This window comes from Crinia signifera, chromosome 1, assembly GCF_055691185.1.
Source record: "Crinia signifera chromosome 1, ASM5569118v1, whole genome shotgun sequence".
NCBI lineage: Eukaryota > Metazoa > Chordata > Amphibia > Anura > Myobatrachidae > Crinia > Crinia signifera.
The window spans coordinates 398,329,819-398,352,623 of NC_139217.1; the positions used below are offsets into that span (position 1 = coordinate 398,329,819).

The following is a 22,805-nucleotide window of genomic DNA, read 5'->3' on the forward strand; positions in this document are numbered from 1 at the left end:
GGGGGGTGTAAGGGTTAGGCCTCAGGGTACGAGGGTTAAGCACCAGGGGGGAGGGTCAGAATTATCCTGTGGTGGGTCAAGACGGAGGGTTAGGGAGCTCATCAGCATAATAGTACACATGCCACAGGGTTCGTCAGCGTTATAGAGTGCAGGCGCGGGGTGATTGAGTGTGCCGTGGGATATCGTGCAGGGTAATAAAGCAGGCTACAGGGTGAGGGAGTGCGTCAGTGGGATATAGTGCAGGGTGAGGGAGTGCGTCAGTGTGATAGAATGCAGGATCAGGGAGTGCGCCAGTGGGATATAGCGCAGGGTGAGGGAGTGCGTCAGTGTGATAGAACGCAGGGTGAGAGAGTGCGTCATTGTGATATAGCGCAGGGTGAGGGAGTGCGTCAGTGTGATATAGCGCAGGGTGATGGAGTGCGTCAGTGGGATATAGCGCAGGGTGAGGGACTGCGTCAGTGGGATATAGCGCAGGGTGAGGGAGTGCGCCAGTGGGATATAACGCAGGGTGAGGGAGTCCGCCAGTGTGATATAGAGCAGTGTGAGGGAGTGCGCCAGTGTGATATAGAGCAGTGTGAGGGAGTGCGTCAGTGTGATATAGCGCAGGGTGAGGGAGTGCGTCAGTGTGATATAGCGCAGGCTGAGGGAGTGCGTCAGTGTTATATAGCGCAGGGTGTGGGAGTGCGTCAGTGTGATAGAATCAGGGTGTGGGAGTGCATCAGTGTGATAGAACGCAGGGTGAGGGTGTGCGTCAGTGTGATAGAGTGCAAGTCCCAGGGTGAGGGAGTGCATCAGTCTGATAGAGAGAATAAGGCTGCAGAGTGAGGGAGTGCTTCGGCGTGATAGAACGCAGGGAGAGGGTCAGTGTGATAGAGCGCAGGCCAAAGGGGGAGGGAGTGTGTCAAGTTTATGTTCCAGCATGGGAAGAAATTGATGATGTTTGATGGGGAGGGGGGCAGGGATAACAGTGTATGGGGTCCCATGGTTTCTGTCACTGGCCGCTGCAGAGAGCCCGCTGTGCACTGGCATGCACACAGGTAAAAATTCTGCTACTGTAACTGCACATTTAATCCAGGATGCGTTCCTCCGCTATTCTGGGTCGGGTGGTGGTAAGCAAGGGGGGAGTCTGGTCCTTTTTTATATATTTTACAAATTTCAATGTGTTCCTAGTCCCTTTTCAATGGTAGATAGATAGATAGATAGATATAGGTCCATACACACTGGAAATTTTTGCCCAGCATGTATGGATAACGGTGATGGGGAAAATGGACATTATGTGTGTGGTATATTCTGTAATGGATATTACCAGTGGCGGATTCAAGGGGGGGGGGGACCAAGGCATGTCCCCCCCCCCCCCCCCCTGTCATTTAGGTGATTTTTTTTTTTTATCTAGTTTAAGCCAGGAGCTGACACCAGAAACAAGAACCGGGAGCTGGAGTCTGAACCTCACGGGAGCCAGAAACAGACAGGTAGAGGCAGGAGCCTGACCCTCGAAGCTGCCTGGAGCTGACACCAGAAGCAAGAGCCAGGAGCTGAGGTATGATCCTTGCGCTAGCCGGAAGCTGAAATCTAGAAGCAGGGGGTCTGACCCTCGCAGCTGGCAACCAGAAGCGGGAGCCGTGCAGCAGCCTGGAGCTTACAGCCAGAGGTAAGTCGGAGGTCTAGCGCTGCTTAGGATGTGGCCATATGACCCTCTACCTCACAAGCTGCTTCACACCACACTTGCATCAATGTTACATCACTCCATCTTTCTTTCTCCATCTCTCCTTCTCTCTCTCTCTCTCTCTCTCTCTCTCTCTCTCTCTATCCACATCTGTATCTTTTCCTTTCTCTCCCTTCCTTTACCCCTGATCTCTCCCTCCTCTCCATTTCTCTCTCCTCCCCTTATCTCACTCTTCCTCTCTCCCTCTTCATCTCTCTCTCTCTCTCTCTTCCTCTCTCCCATTCCTCCTCCCCCTTTTATCTCTCTCCCTCCTTAGCCTCTATCGATTCCTCCCTCTAATCCTCTCTTCCTTTGTCTCTCCCTCTCCCTTTCCCTCTACCCCACTCTCTCTATCCCCCTTCTTTCTCTCCACCTCTCTCCCTCCCCGCCTTCTCCTCTATCCCCCCTCCTCCTTCCCCACTATCTCTTTCTGTCACCTCTCATGCCATCCAATGTCTCTACCTGCCATATTCTGTCACACATTGCCTTCTCCTGGCATCACCCACTTACTACCTCTTTTACGGTCTCCCTGAGGTCACCCAATGCTTCTCACTGTCACCCTTTGTCCCTCCCTGTTAATCACTGCCTCTCTATCTCCCACTATCCCTGCCTTTTATCCACTACCTATCCCCAGTGTGACTGTCACTACCTCTCTCTCCTGTTGGTCTCTGCCTCTTTCAGACATCACTCTTTGCCTCTCCCTGTTACCTTTTCACTGTGCACTGCCTTTCTACATCATTCCCTTTGAGACAATGCCATTGTGAGGCAATGGCCACTGTTCCAGGAGCTCACACAAATAACCTCTCCCACTGTCATGGTGACCCCCCTGTCACTTTGTTCAGGATCCGCCCCTGGGTATTTCGGTGTGTGGCATAATGTGTAATTGGCATTACTTTGTTGCATAATGTGTATTTGGCATAACTGTGTGTGGCATAATGGGTTATGGACATTACAGCATGTGGTAAAATGTGTAATAGGCATTATGGTAATGGACCTAATGTTTAAGGGTCATTATGGTGTGTGGTATAATATGTACTTTACACACATTACAGTGTGTGGCATATTCTGTAATGTGCATTACAGTGTGTGGCATAAGCATTGCTACACACCTTTTTTTGGAATGGGCACTCCATAGGGTCTTCATAAATTGCTATGTTTTTAATTTGGGGGGGCAGCATATTTTTACTGTTCACACTGGGAGCGCCGAATTGCCAACAAACAGTCCTGTTTATTTATTTAGCCAAAAATGGGAGTGTGGGGGGTTGGTTAATGGTTCAGAATTGTTTTTGGCTGGGGGGGGATCTAAATTCTAGTTATGCCTCCTCCGACTGTGACTGGTGGCCCTCCTCCTGCCCGCTGTTCTTCTCTCCAAGCGGTGCTGCTGTCCACTGCCCCACTTCCTCCTCGAGTCCTCTACATGGTTGTTCCACCAACCATCATGTATAAAATAGTCCAGTCCTCTCAGTTTCCGGGACTTGGAGAACAGCGGGCGGGAGGAGGCGAGGCCACATCTAGGGGGGCACTGGGTGAGGTGTGGGGGCCGTTGCTTGGCGACGGCCGGGGACTTATATTTTTTTTATACATGGATTTTATTTTACAGAACATAGTCCTGGAGAGGACTTGAGGAGGCAGGGCAGTGGACCACATCGGGCGGAGGAGGTGGGGCTGCTTCCAGTAGAAGCAGACCACAGTTCCATTTTCAGTTGTTTGGGCGGCCCCTGGCTCCGGCCGTTTCAGGTGGCCCGCGAATCAGCAAATGAGGGCAACCTGCTGTCACACGCAGGTTCCTGTGTGCACTATGCAGGTGCCACTGTCGCCCCCGCCCCCTACAGCAAGACCAGGGATGCGGCGAACAGACCAGCAGGACTATGGAGCTATGGAGCCGGGAGCATACAGGATTGGGAAGCAGTGCCCCATCGTAAGAAGCAGAAGCAGTGCCATAAGCAGGGAGGTGATGAGCCCTTTCTGCAAACTGAGGCCCACCCCGGAGTAGTGGCTGATTGCTGATTGAAGTCACCACCCGGGGAAGGTGGTGTCAGTGTGACTGTGAATGTGGGGTGGGGAATTACTATTTTCATATAAACCCGCACTAAGTTTGTAATGGGGGGAATTGGTGTTTGTAAATGTGTATGGTGCTGCACTGGGGTTTTGTTGGGGAGGGGGGGGGGGTGTTGTATATATGAATGGAGCTGGAGGAGGTGTGTCGAAGTATATATGATTGGATGTATAAATGAGAGGCAGTGTATGTTTCCATATACATGGATGAGAGTGGAGGTGGGTGCATATATGCTTGTATGTATGTATGTATATATGAGTGTATGTATAAAAGTGGTGGTATGTATAAGAGCGCCAGGGTCTATATATGTATGTATGAGAGCGGCAGGGCATATGTATGTATTAGCGAGGCAGGGTGTATGTATGTATGTATGTATGTGTATATGAGAGCAGCAGGGTGTATGTATGTATGAGAGCAGCAGGGTGTATGTATGTATGTATGTATGTATGTATGAGAGCAGCAGGGTGTATGTATGTATGTATGTATTAGAGTGAAGGTGTATGTATGTATGTATGTATGTATGTATGAGAGCAGCAGGGTGTATGTATGTATGTATGAGAGCAGCAGGGTGTATGTATGTATGTATGTATGTATGAGAGCAGCAGGGTGTATATATGTACGTATGTATGTATGTATGTATGTATGAGAGCAGCAGGGTTTATGTATGTATGTATGTATGTATGTATTAGAGCAGCAGGGTGTATGTATGTATGTATGTATGTATGGGAGTGGCATGGTGTATGTATGTATGTATGAGAGCAGCAGGGTGTATGTATGTATGAGAGCAGCAGGGTGTATGTATGTATGTATGAGAGCAGCAGGGTGTATGTATGTATGTATGTATGTATGAGAGCAGCAGGGTGTATGTATGTATGTATGTATGAGAGCAGCAGGGTGTATGTATGTATGTATGTATGAGAGCAGCAGGGTGTATGTATGTATGTATGTATGTATGAGAGCAGCAGGGTGTATGTATGTATGTATGTATGTATGTATGTATGAGAGCAGCAGGGTGTATGTATGTATGTATGTAAGAGCGGCAGGGTGTATGTATGTATGTATGAGAGCAGCAGGGTGTATGTATGTATGTATGTATGAGAGCAGCAGGGTGTATGTATGTATGTATGTATGTATGTATGAGAGCGGCAGGATGTATTTATGTATAAGAGCAGCAGGGTGTATGTATGTATGTATGTATGTATGAGAGCAGCAGGGTGTATGTATGTATGTATGAGAGCAGCAGGGTGTATGTATGTATGTATGTATGTATGTATGTATGAGAGCAGCAGGGTGTATGTATGTATGTATGTATGTATGAGAGCAGCAGGGTGTATGTATGTATGTATGTATGAGAGCAGCAGGATGTATGTATGTATGTATGTATGTATGTATGAGAGCAGCAGGGTGTATGTATGTATGTATGTATGTATGTATGAGAGCAGCAGGATGTATTTATGTATAAGAGCAGCAGGGTGTATGTATGTATGTATGTATGTATGTATGTATGTATGAGAGCAGCAGGGTGTATGTATGTATGTATGTATGTATGTATGAGAGCAGCAGGGTGTATGTATGTATGTATGTATGTATGTATGAGAGCAGCAGGGTGTATGTATGTATGTATGTACGTATGAGAGCAGCAGGGTGTATGTATGTATGTATGTATGTATGTATGTATGAGAGCAGCAGGGTGTATGTATGTATGTATTAGAGTGAAGGTGTATGTATGTATGTATGTATGTATGTATGAGAGCAGCAGGGTGTATGTATGTATGTATGTATGTATGAGAGCGGCAGGATGTATTTATGTATAAGAGCAGCAGGGTGTATGTATGTTTGTATGTATGTATGTATGTATGAGAGCAGCAGGGTGTATGTATGTATGTATGTATTAGAGTGAAGGTGTATGTATGTATGTATGTATGAGAGCAGCAGGGTGTATGTATGTATGTATGTATGTATGAGAGCGGCAGGATGTATTTATGTATAAGAGCAGCAGGGTGTATGTATGTATGTATGTATGTATGTATGAAAGCAGCAGGGTGTATGTATGTATGTATGTATGTATGAGAGCAGCAGGGTGTATGTATGTATGTATTATAGTGAAGGTGTATGTATGTATGTATGTATGTATGTATGTATGAGAGCAGCAGGGTGTATGTATGTATGTATGTATGTATGAGAGCAGCAGGGTGTATGTATGTATGTATTAGAGTGAAGGTGTATGTATGTATGTATGTATGTATGTATGAGAGCAGCAGGGTGTATGTATGTGTATGTATGTATGTATGTATGTATGTATGAGAGCGGCAGGATGTATTTATGTATAAGAGCAGCAGGGTGTATGCATGTATGAGAGCGGCAGGGACCGGGTGTATGAATGTATGTATGAGAGTGGCAATTATTGATTTGTTGCCGCCCACATGAGGCCACTTCCAGAAATTTTCCAGGGCCACTTTTAGTCCCCAATCCGCCCCTGTATATAATCTTCCACCTACAATAACTATACCCCTTTTTATTGTACCTTTAGTCAAGGGGGAATTCAATTAGTCTCAAACTTCAGTCAGAACCCCTCATTTTAATGTAATACAGTATTAATACGAATTTGCCATTTCCACATTTCAACTTCCCTATCTGTGTATTAACATAACAATTATGCAATGTTTATTTCTAAAATAAATCTAATTGTTTCCTGCACAGACCTGTGTGGGGCTTAGTTTAAAAAAAAATGCTAATTAAAATGATTCAGTAAATTAAAATACAGATCATATAAATGTTGTAACATATTGTATAGAAGGAGTAAACTGATTCATGAGGCTTCATGGTAGCTAACATTGCATTGTACAACGTTCAAAAAATTATATGAACACTAGTTTTATGGCCTGTCTGGATTTCACGACATCTACAGTGTTCGATTCACAGACCACTCTGCCGATGTGTCGCTTATTCATTTCAGTTTGTCAAAACTTTTGTAAATTGATAATGTTTTTTTTTATTTAATGGACCGTTATAGACTTATCCGATTAAACCCATCTTCGAACTTATATTGTCACTTAAGTCCCTTTAGATGATAAGGTAGCGTGCAAAGTTTGAAGACGTTTAGTTAAAGCGTTCGAGAGTTATCATGGAAAATCCATACACACTCACACACACGCACACACACACACACACAAACATTGTTCAATTATACTTATGTAGATTTTCTGTATTTGAAAGCAAGAACTATTTTTTTTTTTTACTTTGTTGAAACAAGTTTGCTGCAGTCTGCAAAATGTTTAATGTCATGGCTCATCCATATAAGTAAATCGAGTTAAGAGGTTTGGTTCTATGCCATCTATGACAACAAAACAATGCAATGCATCCCAATGCCCTGTTTCACCAGTGGGTGGCTTCCTCTTACTTTCTCAGTACGGATATGATACTATTGCTTGCTGTTCATCATGCATATATTTTGCCTATATTTCCAAATCGGAAAACCATCAAACGAATACACATAAGATAAAATGACACATTTTGGATTCTGCCCGAGTTTATAGATGCATACGTTTGGAACCACCTCTCCATATAAATAACAGCCATCAAGCACTATACGTATGTTAAGGTTATTAAATGTATGTACATGTAGAAATATGTATCATTTAAGAGCTAGGTAATCTATGGCCAAAGCATGATCCCACTTTTCCTGACAACCTGAGGACTGAATATGCTGAAAAGAACAATATTATACATGGATAATAATAACAACCGTGTTTGGGAATACGTATGTTTGGAACCAACTAAGAATTGTGCTCTACTGTACTGTCTTAAGAATAAAACAATTTGTCTTCAAGGATGCCTGGCTTCTAACACAGTGATAGTTCCTAATAGCTATTGTGACAGACAAAGTACAATCATTAGAACGGGTATTTTGATAAGGCATTTTCACCAGTGACTGACAGAAGCTTCAACAAGCAATTGACATTTTCTCTACAATTCCTGTGACATGGCATTTCTATCACATCACAAGACAAACATGTCATTATACTATGCGAATACACAAGGATGAATTATCAACCAGAGGTATGAACCATTTTTTACCTCTTACAGGATAATAATAGTGATGTGTCTGCATAATATAACACACACTTACACACACACACATATGCACACACACACACACACACACACACACACACACACACACACACACACACACATTACCATTTCTATGCTGTTTGTAGTTATTGCCCTAGCAAGCTACTGAAGAAGGTATCTCTGTGAGTTCTGTGATATTGTTCAGGACTGATGTGTTACTATTTATATCCAAAATAAATTTGGGGATTTGCATACATAGTATATAGTTTATCAATCATAGCAAACAGATATTTTCTTGTTTGTTAGAGTTGATTGTAATGTTGTGCAGCATGTGCACAGAGCTGGAATGAGAATTCAGGGTCAGGGACACAAAAACAGGGAACTCCCTATGGTAGAGTTCCTCACACTTTGCCATTACAGCACTGGCAATGGGTGCAGCGTATGCAGAGTGGATAGGCCCCTGGGATCCAGACAGTGCCAGATTAAGACTTTGGGGGGCCTGGGGCCCTTTAGACAGGGGGGCCCCCTTGCACTTGTCATTACTGGCCGCAAACTGCATGGGGGAATATTACGCTGTCAAAACACAGAGTAAAGGCAGTATAAACTTGGTCAATGGGTAACTTCAGGGGATATATCTATATAGATATACACACACACACCACATGAAAAGCCTGTGTTTGTCCCTCTGCACCTTACTCTGTAGGAGACCTCACAGTCCCAGTGCTGCCTTTGATTAAAAACCCTCCCATGACTAGGCTGCTGCTGCTGTTCTCCATGGGCCTGAGAAGCATGTAATGAGCTCCACCAATCAGAGCTCAGCACAAACGTCTAAGCCTCTGCCCTCTGGTGCAAAGTGTCATGGGACTTAGTCAACTCCCAGTAATGCACTGCACACTTGGCTCCCAATGCTCAGCACCATTAATCATTGTCACATTGGCAGATAGGTGAAGCTGCAGCACTACCCCACTCCCATGCACAAAACCTTTAGCTAAAAGGGGGGCCCAGGGGCACTGACCCCTTGTGCCCCCATTATAATCCGGCCCTGGATCCAGAGGGGCCCACCCTGCACCCATTTTTTTCAAAACTTAACCTCTGGAGTCCCATGTCGGCAGCAGCAAAGCTGCAGAAATCCTGGGGTGGCAGTAGACTCCGAGACAGTGCTAGGGTCTCCAAGTGACCCTAGTGACCAGAGACTACAGCTATGTCAGCTACAGTGGAGGGGACAAAGACCGAGTCTGCACACAGGCCTCCTCCTCTCTAGAAGCACCTCTGGATTACAGTTCAATTTATAAATATATTCCTACTTGAATCAATAGAAGAATTGCATAGGAAGGCACTAATATTTCAGGAGTCCTCACCCTGCCTGGGTACAAGAATGTCAATTTGTACAGTACAGTATGTGAAAACTAATAACAATTGGAAACTTATCTATTTGGAGTCATAGAATATGATGGCAGATAAGAATATCTTGGCCCAGCAAGTCTGCTCCTTTTGTAACCAGCTCAAAACCTTTCATCTTTAGTTCTATGTAAGGATATAATGTCAATCTCAAGCATGTTTTACTTGTTCTACTATACTAGCCTCTAACACCTGAGATGGGCAGCTATTCCACTTGTGGCTGGGGTCATGTTATTAGGCTCCAATGATTTGCGTCATTTTAGCCCCATCCTCTCTAGAAGGACCCGTGATTTTCTGGCTTTATCTGCGTATGGGATCTGGGAGGAGTACCCACTCTTCTGGGGGTTGAAGTGGACTACCGTAAAAAGCAGGAGTTTCCTGCAACTTTCAGGCGAGTAGGTATGTATGACCTAATACTTATCATAACCTCTGGACTAGGGGGTGATTCTGGTTGGTTTGCAAAAGCAAACTCCTTCTTTAATGGACAAAACCATGTGCACTGCAGGTGGGGCTGATGTAACATGTGCAGATAGAGTTAGATTTGGGTGAATTATCTTGTTTCTGTGCAGAGTAAATACTGGCTGCTTTATTCTTACACTGCAATTTAGGTTTCAGTTTGAACACACCCCACCCAAATGTAACTCTCTCCGCACATGTTTCATTTGTTCCATTAAAGAAGGAGATACTGTAATAACTTTTCTTTTAATCCATGACCCCTGCTATATCCCAGTGTTTCCATATTAGTGAGAGGGGGATATCAAAAGAATAACAAGTAAACAGAAAGTTGTAACTGACCTCTTTTACAGTTTGCAGCAAATCCATCAGCCCGCACACTAAAAAACTGCAAACAAATATTGGATAAAATTATTGATCTATATAAGAGGCCAAAACCAAATTATTTGGGGCTTTTAAATGGTTTCCAATGGCGGATTTTTAAATTTTGTTATAAAAAAACATGCTTTTTCAACAAACTAGAGATGCTTTAGTTCCAATTAGGAGTGCATAATAATGCCTGTAATGTGATGTATGAGTAATTTCTAGTCACGTTCAAAAATTTGTTAAAATAAACACCTGCAACTCTCCCCTGCAATGCTAAAAACAGCTGTCCCATCCATACGACACCAATATATACCTATCACAAATCTTTTATCTTATTACATTTTACTTTGCTTAATATAAATCCAAAATTGCATACTGTAGCAACATAGTAGTTTAGGTTGAAAGAAGACATGTCCATCAAGTTCAATCTTTTACAGGCCCCTTTAGAGGTTGTTGTCTAGATGTCTAGATGCTAATTCCCTGTTAATTTTTTTTACTTTGAGTCCATTTTTGGCTAAATTATGTTTATTGGTTGTACCCCTGGATGTTTTTATCTAATAAATGCTTGACCAGCCTTAATATAAATATATGTCTTGTGTCTGCCAACACCACTTCTTCTGGAAGAGAGTTACATACTTTTAGTGCCCTGACCGTATAAAAGCCTTTCCTTCCAAGGTATGACATCTTTTCTCCTCCTGCTTGAGCGCATGCCAACGTGCCCTAGTCTCTGACCTCAAAGTAGATAATGGGTGAAATGTAATAGGATGAGAGATTCAGAAAGTTAGAGATTTGGTAAGAAATCTCCAGGTTTTTTAAAGCGGCAATCATTTACACTGCTAAACCAGTTTGATTTTGAAGTGTAAATGATCGCCGCTTTAAAAAACACTGGAGATTTCTTACCAAATCTCTCACTTTTTTAATCTCTCATCCTATTAAATCTCACCCAGGATGTCTGACAGTTCGTTATATTGTCCCCTGATATATTTGTACATGTTAAGCATGTCTTCCCGTAAACATCTCTTTTTCAATGTAAATATTCCTAAATCAGATAATCGGTCCTCATGCAGTAGCTTAATGACTACAACCCTTTTATTAGCTTGATTGCCCTTCTCTGGACTTTTTCAAGTTCTATAATGTCCTTTTTGTAGTGAGGAGCCCAGAATTGAACTCCAAAATTTTAGAAGAGGTCTAACCAATGCCTTGTCCAGTATCATAATTATTTCAGTGTCCCTGCCTTCCATGCACCTTTTTATACAGGCTAGTATAAAAAGGGAGGGAGTTTGGACTTCGCTGCGTCTGAGAGCAGGTCGCGGCCCCTCACTAAAAGTACTCACTATTGACAAGAGAATGGCATGGAGAACTGCTGGTGGTATGTCTGAACTCATGAACCACAGGACCAACTGAATATAATGAAGAACTTAAAGGGCCGAAGGCGTGGAATAACTGAGGACTGTCGAAAATAAGCAAGTCAAAAGGCCTACTTGGTGGCCAGAATACAGTGACACTGGTATCAAAGGATAACGAAAAAGGCCGACTTGACAAAACTAGGAAACCAAACAAAAGAACCAAAGAAAGCTGCCTGGCGGTAAACGGAACCAGGAGCCACTGGAACAAGGGTGACCAGAGCAGGTTAGATGGACCGGCACTGGGACTAGTTACGGATTATGACCGGTGCTGGAAAGGAACAGAATGGATACTGACTGGCAGCGACCTGTACTGGTTGGGAATCTATGGTACTGGAAACAACTGGAACCTTTGCTGGAAATGGACCAGGATTGAATAACATTGAGCTGGTTCTGAGAGCACGCTGGACTGAACAGAAGACAATTTCTGCAAAAGCATGAACCTGCAACATAGGAGTTGCACCAGCCCAGAGGAAGTCCTGCTGCTGGGTTTTATCCCCCTTAGGGTTAGTGTTGAGACCACAGACAGAGGGTATAAGATACCCACCCACTGGTCACTTGACGCAACCAAGATGGCAGTGCCTAGTCCCGGGAGCCGATGCTGGACCCGCTGACTGGGGCGGTGATGACAGGCTGCACCCATGGGAATGCCCAGCGTTTCAAGGGAGTTCCCATGAAAATGCTGGGTGTTCCCATGCTAATGCGCCAGTGACGCACATACAAGGGGCGGACAGCTGATGTCAGCTGCCCGCCCGCTTCCCGCACATGGAGCCCACAGGTCTAAGACACCGCAGAGGTGTCTTAGATCTGCAAGAGCTTGCAAAATCATTTGATGGTTGGCGACCATCTAATAATTTTGTTCAAACATGCAAGGCTGCGAATGGATGTTAATGCTTACCCATTCGCATGCCTGCGGGGGATTGCGGTGTGTGAGGGGAGGAGCTTTGCGAGTCAACCAGAATAAGGTCCTCTGTTGTCTATCCTGCTGCCGATTTCTTACCCAGCTACAAATTTTTAAATCTAGTCCCAAATTGTCAATTTTGTTGATCAACCTTTTATGTGGCACAGGATCAAAGGCTTTTGCAAAGTCCAGGCAGACCACGACTACAGCATACCCCATATCTAGGTTGCTAACTTCCTCGTAAAAACATATGAGGTTAGTATTAGGAACAAACTTTTTTTTTTTTTACAAACCCTGCTTATACTATGCCCCTCTAAATAATTCAGGATCCCATTCCATAAAATTCCCTCAAATAATTTCCTAACAATTGATGTTAAGTGCCACATACAATAATAGTATTAGCCAAATTAAGATAAATAAAAACGTCTAATTGCCTAATTAAATTACTAAAGTAAGAAAAGGCCCAAGTGGATATGAACAGAGTCCCAACATTTATACCTTAAACTAGGTCATTTAGATCTTGCACCTGCTCCAGGGTTCTGAGAAAGAAGACAAGGTAAATCATATCTAAATTTACCACATATAGTAGAATAGCAAAAAAGCTGTGTCTGGCCTCGATAACTCGCAAAGTGGGTTCAAGTGGATAATACCCTTTGACGAGTTCAATGAATATAATAAAGTATATCTATATAAAACATAATGCTGCTGGATATTTATCAATATTACTTTTGCAATAAAAGCAAAAATTGGATCTATTCCAAATGAAGGTAAATGTCTTATAATGTATTAGGGCTGCAAACAATGGGGTCATTCCATTTAGATGCGTGGGGTGCGAATTTCCAATGCCATGGTTTTCCAACCATGTTTAGTGAAGCCCCATATTAAAGAACGGGAATAAATACTAAGGGTGAAATTTAATAGGATGAGAGATTCAGAAAGTAATTGGGTAAGAAATCTCCAGTTTGTTTTTAAAGCGGCAATCATTTACACTTCAACATCAAACTGGTTTTGCAGTGTAAATGATTGCCGCTTTAAAAAAACCCTGGAGATTTCTTACCAAATCTCTCACTTTCTGAATCTCTCATCCTATTAAATTTCACCCTTTAATTCTTATTGCAAGGTGACCTGAAAAGAATATTTCACCATTTATACAAAGATTGTTCAAGGGTATGAGAGTTTGCAGTGATTTCTGTAAATGTTTCACGGATTTCCAGACAAGTGCTCTTTCCCTGACGATCCAGGCTCTGTACTTTGTACATCTTTTACTTTGACAATTTAGATGCCCTTCAGTAGATACAGGACGTGTTGAAATACGGAGCTTGAAGCTGTCTGCAAGTTGTTTGTATATAGACATGTTGAGTAGTTTTAAAGTCCAGACAGTTCACGGGTTGGATTTACAGACACTAGAAACATGATAAGGTTGTATTATGCAAACTTGATCTGAGGAGTGAAAATATCTATTGACACATGGTTGACGCATCATCGCTTCTCTGTTTTTCATCATCCAGCCTTCTGTCTTTCATCTTGCAGTCTTTTCATAATCCTTGTACTATCGTACACAATTTATTTTGTAACGCTGTGTTTGCTTATAATTATATGATATCCCCACAGTCTGATCTTAGGGGATCCCCAATCAGGATATCAGGAACTTATTTTCTATAGTGAACTGGGTCAGATACGCTGTGTGTGTCATGTCATGATGTGAGGAGAACGTCTCTCACACGCAGCTGCTGTGTGGCTTTTATGTGGCAGCTGCTGTTTAATGATGTATAGCCACACTGAAAATGTCACAGTAAGAGGGGAGCGGAAGCTAATGGGACACACGCCTGACAATGTCTCACACAAGTACACTTGTCATATATAGTTTTCATGGGTCACTGCTGAGTTCTCAAGAGAGCTTGGACAAAGCTCATCATTCCTACTCACTGTCATTATGCCCATGGTGCATGTGACACTACTGGAAAAGCATACGTCTGCTTATCATAGCTATACTGGTGAGGAACTATACAACGGTTAGCATGACAAATCTACTGCTAGAGATCACTGTTAGACATAATTGCAACAAGTGTGTTCATGTCGAGTTTGACACCACAGTCTGCCTTCATCAGTTTGATAGAAGTGACACATCATGATTCTATTTAAATACTCCGACTCAAAACATCTCTCAGCTTACAAGGCACACAGGATAGATGACAACACTGGGAGAAAGAGTGAGCATTGAACTGTGCATGTGTTCCTTTGTCACTTACACAAGTAGGATGCATGACCATTCTTCCACATGAGGGCCGCCACAAGGATTCTTAAGACCTGACTCTACTGGTTATTGTCCCTACCTCCACTCTGGCTCTGCCGCCACGGTGTGTGCTATCACTGCATTCCATGTGTACCAATCCCATATTAACTCTCTGTATAGTAAATTTCATGATGTGCGATTACATTTGAGCAATACAAAGCTTCCCACTTTCCCAAAGGAAAAACACTGGATTATTTAAAGTGCATTACACAAAAAATATAGGGCCCAAATGAAAAGGAGACTTTTGCTGTAGCGGTATTGTATTTAATTGCAGAGGGTAAATGTTTTTGATGATAGATGGCGTGGCGGTTTTCCCAGTTGCGCATGTGTAGTGAATGGCTTTGAACAGTTTCTTAATTTCTGTAAAGTTGTTTTGCATAGTCGGATGCATGATGAATTTTGAGCACAAACTTTGCCATGACCAAAAAGCGCGATAGCGCGGCTCCAGGGGGTGGCTGCTGCAATTCAGTTCAAAATCCAAATAGAGGACCTACACAATCTGCCAGTGAGTTGGTTTGTAATGGCAGTTGGTGGCTCCCCTATTGAACTGTTCTGCGGCCTCACTTCCGGAGCCGCCAGTGACTGTAAATATATGTTCTTGGTATAACAAACATATATTGTACTGATGTCAACAAATCCAAACCTAAGAGCTGCATTGCTGAACAGTATGCACACATGGGAAGGAATACTACATTACAATGTGACATCATGCCATTGGAGTACTTTTTGTGTTTTTCAGTTGTACAGTGTGCTGAACAGCAAATGTAAGGCAGCACAATCCTATTAAGCCTATTTTATTGTAAACCCTATTTCATTGGCGTCGAAGTTATTGCATTAAAGTATCGTCTTACCATAATTCCAGTAAGTAAACACACTCCTTTCCCACAGTATGTGTTAGGTACCATGTCACCATATCCAATCGACAGAAAAGTAATTGAAATTAACCACATGGCTCCAAGAAAGTTGCTAGTAACATCCTGTTGGTCATGGTATCTGAAATAAGTAGAAAATAATCCATCAAAACGATAATTACATGCTTTGTATTAGAACACTTTTCTTATAAGTATGCTTTATATTATAAAGTTTGTTTTATAAGTAAAATACTGCCATTTTTACTTTATAATACAATTCAAACCCTTGTGAATCTTTGCATTACCAATTTTATATAGATGTTTAATGAGAATGATGTTTAATGTTTAATGAGAATCAATCATTTTAATGCATACCTCCTAACACGACCCTCTCCAGGACGGACACATTGCTCTGTTTCTGAACTTCCCGCTTAATTTATGATTGCAGTCACCTGTGCTGAAACACCTTTCTTATCAGATAACCTGTTCAACATAGTTGATGGCAATCATACATTCAGAGGGATGGCCAGGAACATAGCATTGTGTACCTCCTGGAATGGGTCACATTGGGAAGTAAGTATAGTTACCTTATTCATTACCATTTGTGTGTTGAGTGCAGTTTGTTATGCATTACGGTCAGTGGTTGTCTATTGTCCGTACTGACATGTCATCTTTAATTTACTGATTTAGGGGGTGATTCAGGTTGGTTTGCAAAAGCAAACTCCTTCTTTAATGGACAAAACCCAGTGAACTGCAGGTGGGGCTGATGTAATGTTAGAGAGAGTTAGATTTGGGCAAGTTATTTTGTTTCTGTGCAGGGTAAAGATTTTATTTTTATACTTCAATTTAGATTTCAGGTTTGGCACACCCTACCCAAATGTAACTCTCTCTGCACATGTTACATCTGCCCCACCTGCAATGCACATGGTTTTGTCCATTAAAGAAGGAGTTTACTTTTGCAAACCAACCTGAATCACCTTAGTAACAGTTATAATCTATGTTCCTTGTGAGTAGAGAAGACTGTGAGTAGCTTGATGTGGTTGGGTACGAGATACCGTCGGTTACGGTGCCGGCGGTCAGAATACTGACAAAGGCATCGCAAATGCCATAATCACGACATAAATGTGCCACTAAACTAGCCATAGTCCTACCCCTCCCTTCCCACAGCCTAATCCCAACCATCTCTTCCTGCACCCGAACCCTAAACCTCCCTTCCCACAATCTAGCCCTAACCCGAACGACATTTAAACTGACACATGCAGGTCCGCAGCAATTGTAATGTTCTGTGACCTCACATACCTGTTTCTGCATTAAGTGCCTGCTCATATTTAAGCAGATGAATTAGTCTGTAACAATGACAAGATTGGAGAGTGGGGGGTGCAAAGTTTTTCCTCTTTATGTGCACAAATTACAAATTTACGACATTACAGTACAATCACATCCCATACCACTCATGACATCAATAATGCTTGAACAAACTGTGCTTTGGGCAAAAAAATCCGGCACAGTCGGAAAACACGTGGATCAATTTAAAACTGCGGGCATTTTCCACTATTTTTTACTCACTCGCCCATGCAGTTCTATGTTTTTTAGACCAGACTACAGTAATTGAATAGCCCCCTTTATGGACATTGACGAAACGACAACATGCACTAGCTTGGCATTGACTAAAGATCAACACAAACAAAAGGCGGAGCTGGCAATGGTCTACATCAGTGTTTCCCAACCTGGGGTACTAGTACCCCTGGGGATACTCTGCAGACCAGTTGGGGGTACTTGAAAATAACATTGGTAATGGCGGAAGAAGGAAAAGTCTTTTGATGGAGGCAGAAGACTCCCATTGCCATGGAGACGAACCACGTTGTGTCACTTTTGGTTCTGTCTGCAGCGTCATTGGTGTCTCCTTGTGCTTTTGCCTGACCAGCAATCCACTAGGAGCTACCTACGCTGCCCTCAAACATCAGCAATCATCTTCCCCGTGTCAGGTGTCGAGAAAGCAGTGGCATTAATTCCAGCGGCCAGACACAGAGGATTCCTGACTGCATACTACTCATCCACTACTCCTTAATATAAGGACACGCATTAGTACACGCATACTGCTCACTTCCACTACACTCGTAAGTACTGTGGATATTTCAAATTGAGATGAGGGGGTACTCATAACTTAAAAGTCTAATCAAGGGGTACGGGAGATAAAAAAAGGTTGGGAACCACTGGTCTACAAGATTTGTGCAATATTTGGGACTTTTTCATGCTTTACCATCAATGTAGACACCGAAAGGGAATGAAGCACTAATTGGGGGTCCACATGCACAGGTGTCAACATCAACGCCAAATAAACCTGAAAAACATGTCACCCTTTTACATGTCAATATTTTGATAGCATCAACCTTTTGTCAATGTCGACCTAGTGCATGTCGACCTATTAAATGTCTAACTAGACATTATCTGTGACCTAATCCACACCCCAGGAACTAATGTGGCAAATTGCATAGGACAGTTTCCAAGATGGTTGACACTCTGCAAAATGCACTGTGTCAAAAGTTCATATTTACAAGAGATACTGACCATAGGGCCTGATTCACATTGGCTCAGTAAGCACCATACATTTGCTGCTTACCGAGTGGTTAAACACCGCCCACAGACGAGCGAACTCAGCCCCCCCCCCCCTTCCCCGAGCGACCGTCCGTATGGACATGTACGTTCACACATCCAATCCTATGCGAGTGTACGGGGGGGAAAAATCACTGGAATGATTGTTCCACCATTCGCAAATAAAAGTCAGTCTTTACAAAGCATCGGCCTATCTGCGACCCCAGCAGAACGCCCTTCTCTGGCCTGGTGTCTGCTGCCGCCCACCCCCCTCCCTCACTACCCATGGGAACGCCTCGGCAAGCGTGATACTCTCAAAAGGCGATGTGCATACCCGCAGCATCGGGCCCTGGTCTAAATTCGCATTTGTGCGTATCAACCTGAATCAGCCATAAATTGTTGTTCTTTGAACTAATGTGTGTGTGTATAACTAATACTGTATATTCAGCTTTGTAAACTGCGTACATTTATCTAGACTGCAGATCAAAATATATTGGTACAATGTTGTTCTCTCATTTAAGCAATGCATTTCTGTTCTACAGTATGATGTGGCAATGTAAACATTGGTTCGTAGAACAGGGAGTTCTCCATTTATTATATTTGCAATGTACAGTATTTCATTTTTATCACGTCATTACAGGTTTTAAGTTACATTTTAAAATATCTAGGCGAGTTCATAGTTGTACATTTGTAATTGCTTTTTCTATCAAACGTAGCCTTTTACACATTCTCTAAATTTCTATAATTGCAGGCAGCATTTCATCTTTTGTATTCATACATTTAACTCTGATGGTTTTATGAACAATTGAGCATGAAATAGCAGCAATGATAGAGGTAATCTTGTGCTGCCCATTAGAGGTGAACAAGTGACCAACGCTGGGAATGCTATTACATTTATTAGCAGTGCAGAATTGTGAAAACCGGCAGAAAAACCATAGCAACAATTCCAACCATTGCTTTCACTTCAAACATGCCCTATCCCAGGGATGGGGAACCTTTGGCCCACCAGTTATCATAGAAACATAGAATTTGACATTGAACTACAGATCCCAGCATGCCCTGCAACTGATTTAGCATAGCCAAATAGCAAAACTGTAGAAGGGCATGCTGGGATGTGTAGTTCAATAACAGCTGGAGGGCCGAAGGTTCCCCATTCCTGCCCTAGACCAATAAAAGCACAAGTTTTTAGTGCAGATTTTCTGCGCTGGTGGAGTTTACAATCTCAGGTGCAGGTTTATTAAGCCTGTTGAAGTGAGAAAGTGGAAGGTGAGAAAGCAGCAGCCATCCAGTTTGTAACTGTCTTTTTTCAGTATCCGGACAGATCATAGACTGACTCATGATAGACAGTCATATGGTCAATCACTAATGGTCGACAGTCAAAAGGTCGACAGTTAGAAGGTTGACAGGGTTTAAAGGTCGACACACAATATGTCGACAGGGTCTAAAGGTCGACATGCAAAATGTCTACATGGTCAAAACGTCAACCTAAAAAAGGTTGACATGCATTTTTTTTACTAAATTTTCAGCCGACATGTGCCGACAGGCTGTATTTCATGCCCTACCATCCACTAGGGCGTGGAGGGAGAATAAAATAGTGTGGCGAGCGCAGCAAGGCACCGAGCCCGAAGTACTAATTCCAGTACTAATTAAGTCACCTGTGCTCAAGCATGGAAATCACTAAAAGCTGGGATGTTAGTGTACCACCATGTACACAATAGGATTATTTTTCTGTTGAAACCCAATTAACTATCAGTATATTTTTGGAATATGTGAAGAAACAGAAGTGCCCTGAGGAAACCATGTAAGCTTTGGAGAACATACAAACTCAACAAAGTTACATTATTTAGTGGGAATCAAATCCAAGATGTAAAGGAGAGCCATAGTCAATCACCAATATTAAAGCATCCATTAGTGCCCGCCAGTAATGTGCAGCTCCCGGCGATGTGAGACACGGTGAAGCCATAACAGATGAACTAGTCCTTGTTGGATTGTTATGGCTGTCAGCGGCTGATAACCATGACAGGCCCTTATTTTCATTAACTGAAACCATCCTCCTTTTTCTCATTCAGCAAAAGGCTTTCAGTCTGTGCTTCTTGGGCTAGTTATACGCCAGCTCAGAGTATGTGTGTGTCTGGTATTATTATTTGGCACTGTGCTCACTGCCGGCCCGGAGCCAGGACACTTGTTCCCTCCAGTTCATACAAGCTTTGATGACAGATGCAAAGATGGTAATAGGAATGAGAACAAATCGTAATGGATCCAGCAGCTGAACAGCGATAGTATTCCAGTAGATCTTTGATGCACCCAACGTCCTTGATGTGATGACAATACTTGGCGGCAGAACTTTATAAGTTCCAACCGCCTGCACACATTTCAGTAACCAATACATTGTGTAGCTTATTCTTCTGCTAAAGTGCTACCTAATGATTGGAAAGGTATTTTTTCAGGCATGTGGTGACGGTCTAGCTCTGGGGTAGCCAACCCTAGTCCTCGAGAGCTACCAACAGTGCAGCTCTCCTATACTCAAACACTCAGTGACCATCTTCGTCTGCATACTCCTCTCCATCATTGGCCTCAAGCCTCTAGTTGTATGTTGATTGAGTCCTCACTACCTATATTTAAGCTGTTATGTGTATAGATCTGTGGCGCTCTTTATTTGTACTCTATTTTTTGTTATTTATTCAATGTAATACTGTTTTGTCTCCCTGTACTGTTCCTTTGTACGGCGCTGCGAAACACTTGTGGCGCCTTATAAATAAAATAATAATAATGTTTAACTAGCTCCATCTGTGTATCTTTAAAATATGTCAGTGATTAATGAGTGCAGCTGTTCAGCAGCTAGGTTGTCTGGAAAATGTGAACTGTTGGTAGCTCTCGAGGGCTAGGGTTGGCTACCACTGGTCTAGCTCTTGTGAAGATGTTTTCTTAGATCGCCTGTGGCCTTCATTACTTAAAGATACAATGTATAACTAAATCTGTAAAATCAGTGAATGGAGGAGCTTGGGGGAAGCCTCATTGTGACATTGAAGCGAAGGCTTGTCCCCAGTCTATAACGCTGACAAAGTCACTCCGCCTCCATGTTTGCCGTTGATGGTTAGGCACAGCAGTTTGTGACACTGTAACGCCAGTGGTTCCTTGCCCCCTCCATGGACACACTCTTTTCAATCGTGTGCTGCCCCAGCACCCCTACCCACATCCTGGCAGGATCACTACAGAGGGTAACACATGGTACAGGGTAACACATCACACAAGTAGACACAAGCTAACACATATCATGGGGGACACAGGGGAACACATAGCAAAGTAGAGTACATGCTAATACATAACACAAGTAACATATGGCACAAGGGGCACAGAATAAAACATCGCATAGGGGGGCAAAGTTTTACACATGGCATAGGAGACACAGGGTAACATATGGCACTGGTAACATGGAGGTGCAGGTTAATACATTGCCATTGGGGGCACAGGGTAACACATGGCACAGGATGGGGTGCACTGCCAAGGGATCGTATGACGAGAAATAAGAGGGTAGGAAAAATGGGCAAGTAGCTGATGGCTGCCAAATACTGGCACAGGATACCATGTACTGTAGGAGTACTGGGAGCACATACTGCTGCCGCCTGCCACAGGCTCCTGACACGACTTCTGCTGCTGCTGCTCCTGATTCCTTGACTGCTGCTGCAGGGTCCTCTTCCACTGACATGGGGGTGACACCAGGGGGTGGCATCAAAATGCTGGCTCCTCTGCAGTGACCTGAAGCGGTTAGCTTATGTCTCCAGGGGTAGCTCGGCATCTCCATGGATGCTGGATCTGCCCGCAGAGTGACGGGGGAGTTCCTGTGAGATCATGCCGCAAAAGTGATGTCAGCAGGGGTTTCCTGAGAAGCTATCAACTTCCCATGAGGCAAAGTTCCTTTTTTGGGCAAGGAGAGAGACTATTGGCCATACCGGGTATTACCAATCCTGATGCGACCATTGGTTCCGCCCGTATATTATTAGCTGCAGAACCTGACGCAAACAGTGTATATATGCATTGTCCAAAACCACAAGTTGGAAAATGCTACGATCCAAATTCAGCCCCAGCCCCAATGGTTGGGGTTTGCTAATGTGCATTTCTGCTCATGTGCAAACCACGACAGTGAACGTCTTCGGCAAGTTACAGACTCGCTGGGCCATTGGCTGCAGGGAGGGATGGCCGGAGAGTCCCCATAAAAACACTGGGCGTTCCCCTGGGAACGCAGGCAGGTCGATGCCTACTGGGGAAGGGCGGCTGACGTCACATGACATCACATTCATTTTGATAAGATGTATCGTGCACAATCCCAGCAAAGTCTGCCTAAAGTCTTGGCGATCCAACATATCAATCCTGCAGCCCATGTGACCCTGAGGCTCCGATGTGATGCCCATGCCCATCTTGTCAACAACATGCATAATGCCGGGGGACGCCGGTGTAAAAGGGAACAACTGCTGGGTCGCATCCGGGTCCAAAAACCTGGCAGTTTTGGTGTAAAAGTGGTAATATAGAAAAATGCTACTGCATTTAATGGTGTCCCTTAGTGTATGTAATGCAAAGCTAATTAGTACTAAAGTAACAGTACTAACCAGTCTATCTATGCAGCATATATTTCTTAATATTTACCTAACACTAATTTTCCTATTAAAAATGTTTCATGAATAATATGTTATTAGTAAATGGAGTCTGCAAGTGCAAATG

The 22,805-nt window shown here is 43.3% G+C and overlaps 1 protein-coding gene across 3 annotated transcripts in view; it reads right to left on the bottom strand.

Annotated features, from left to right (window-relative positions):
- The window catches only part of KCNN2 (potassium calcium-activated channel subfamily N member 2), a 142,114-nt gene that overhangs the window by 38,946 nt on the left and 80,363 nt on the right, over nucleotides 1-22,805 (bottom strand). For all 3 annotated transcript variants that reach the window (XM_083151642.1, XM_083151644.1, XM_083151643.1), the window contains one exon: nucleotides 15,498-15,639. In XM_083151642.1, coding sequence (XP_083007768.1) covers nucleotides 15,498-15,639 — 142 coding nt within the window. The remainder of the gene's footprint in view (nucleotides 1-15,497; nucleotides 15,640-22,805) is intronic.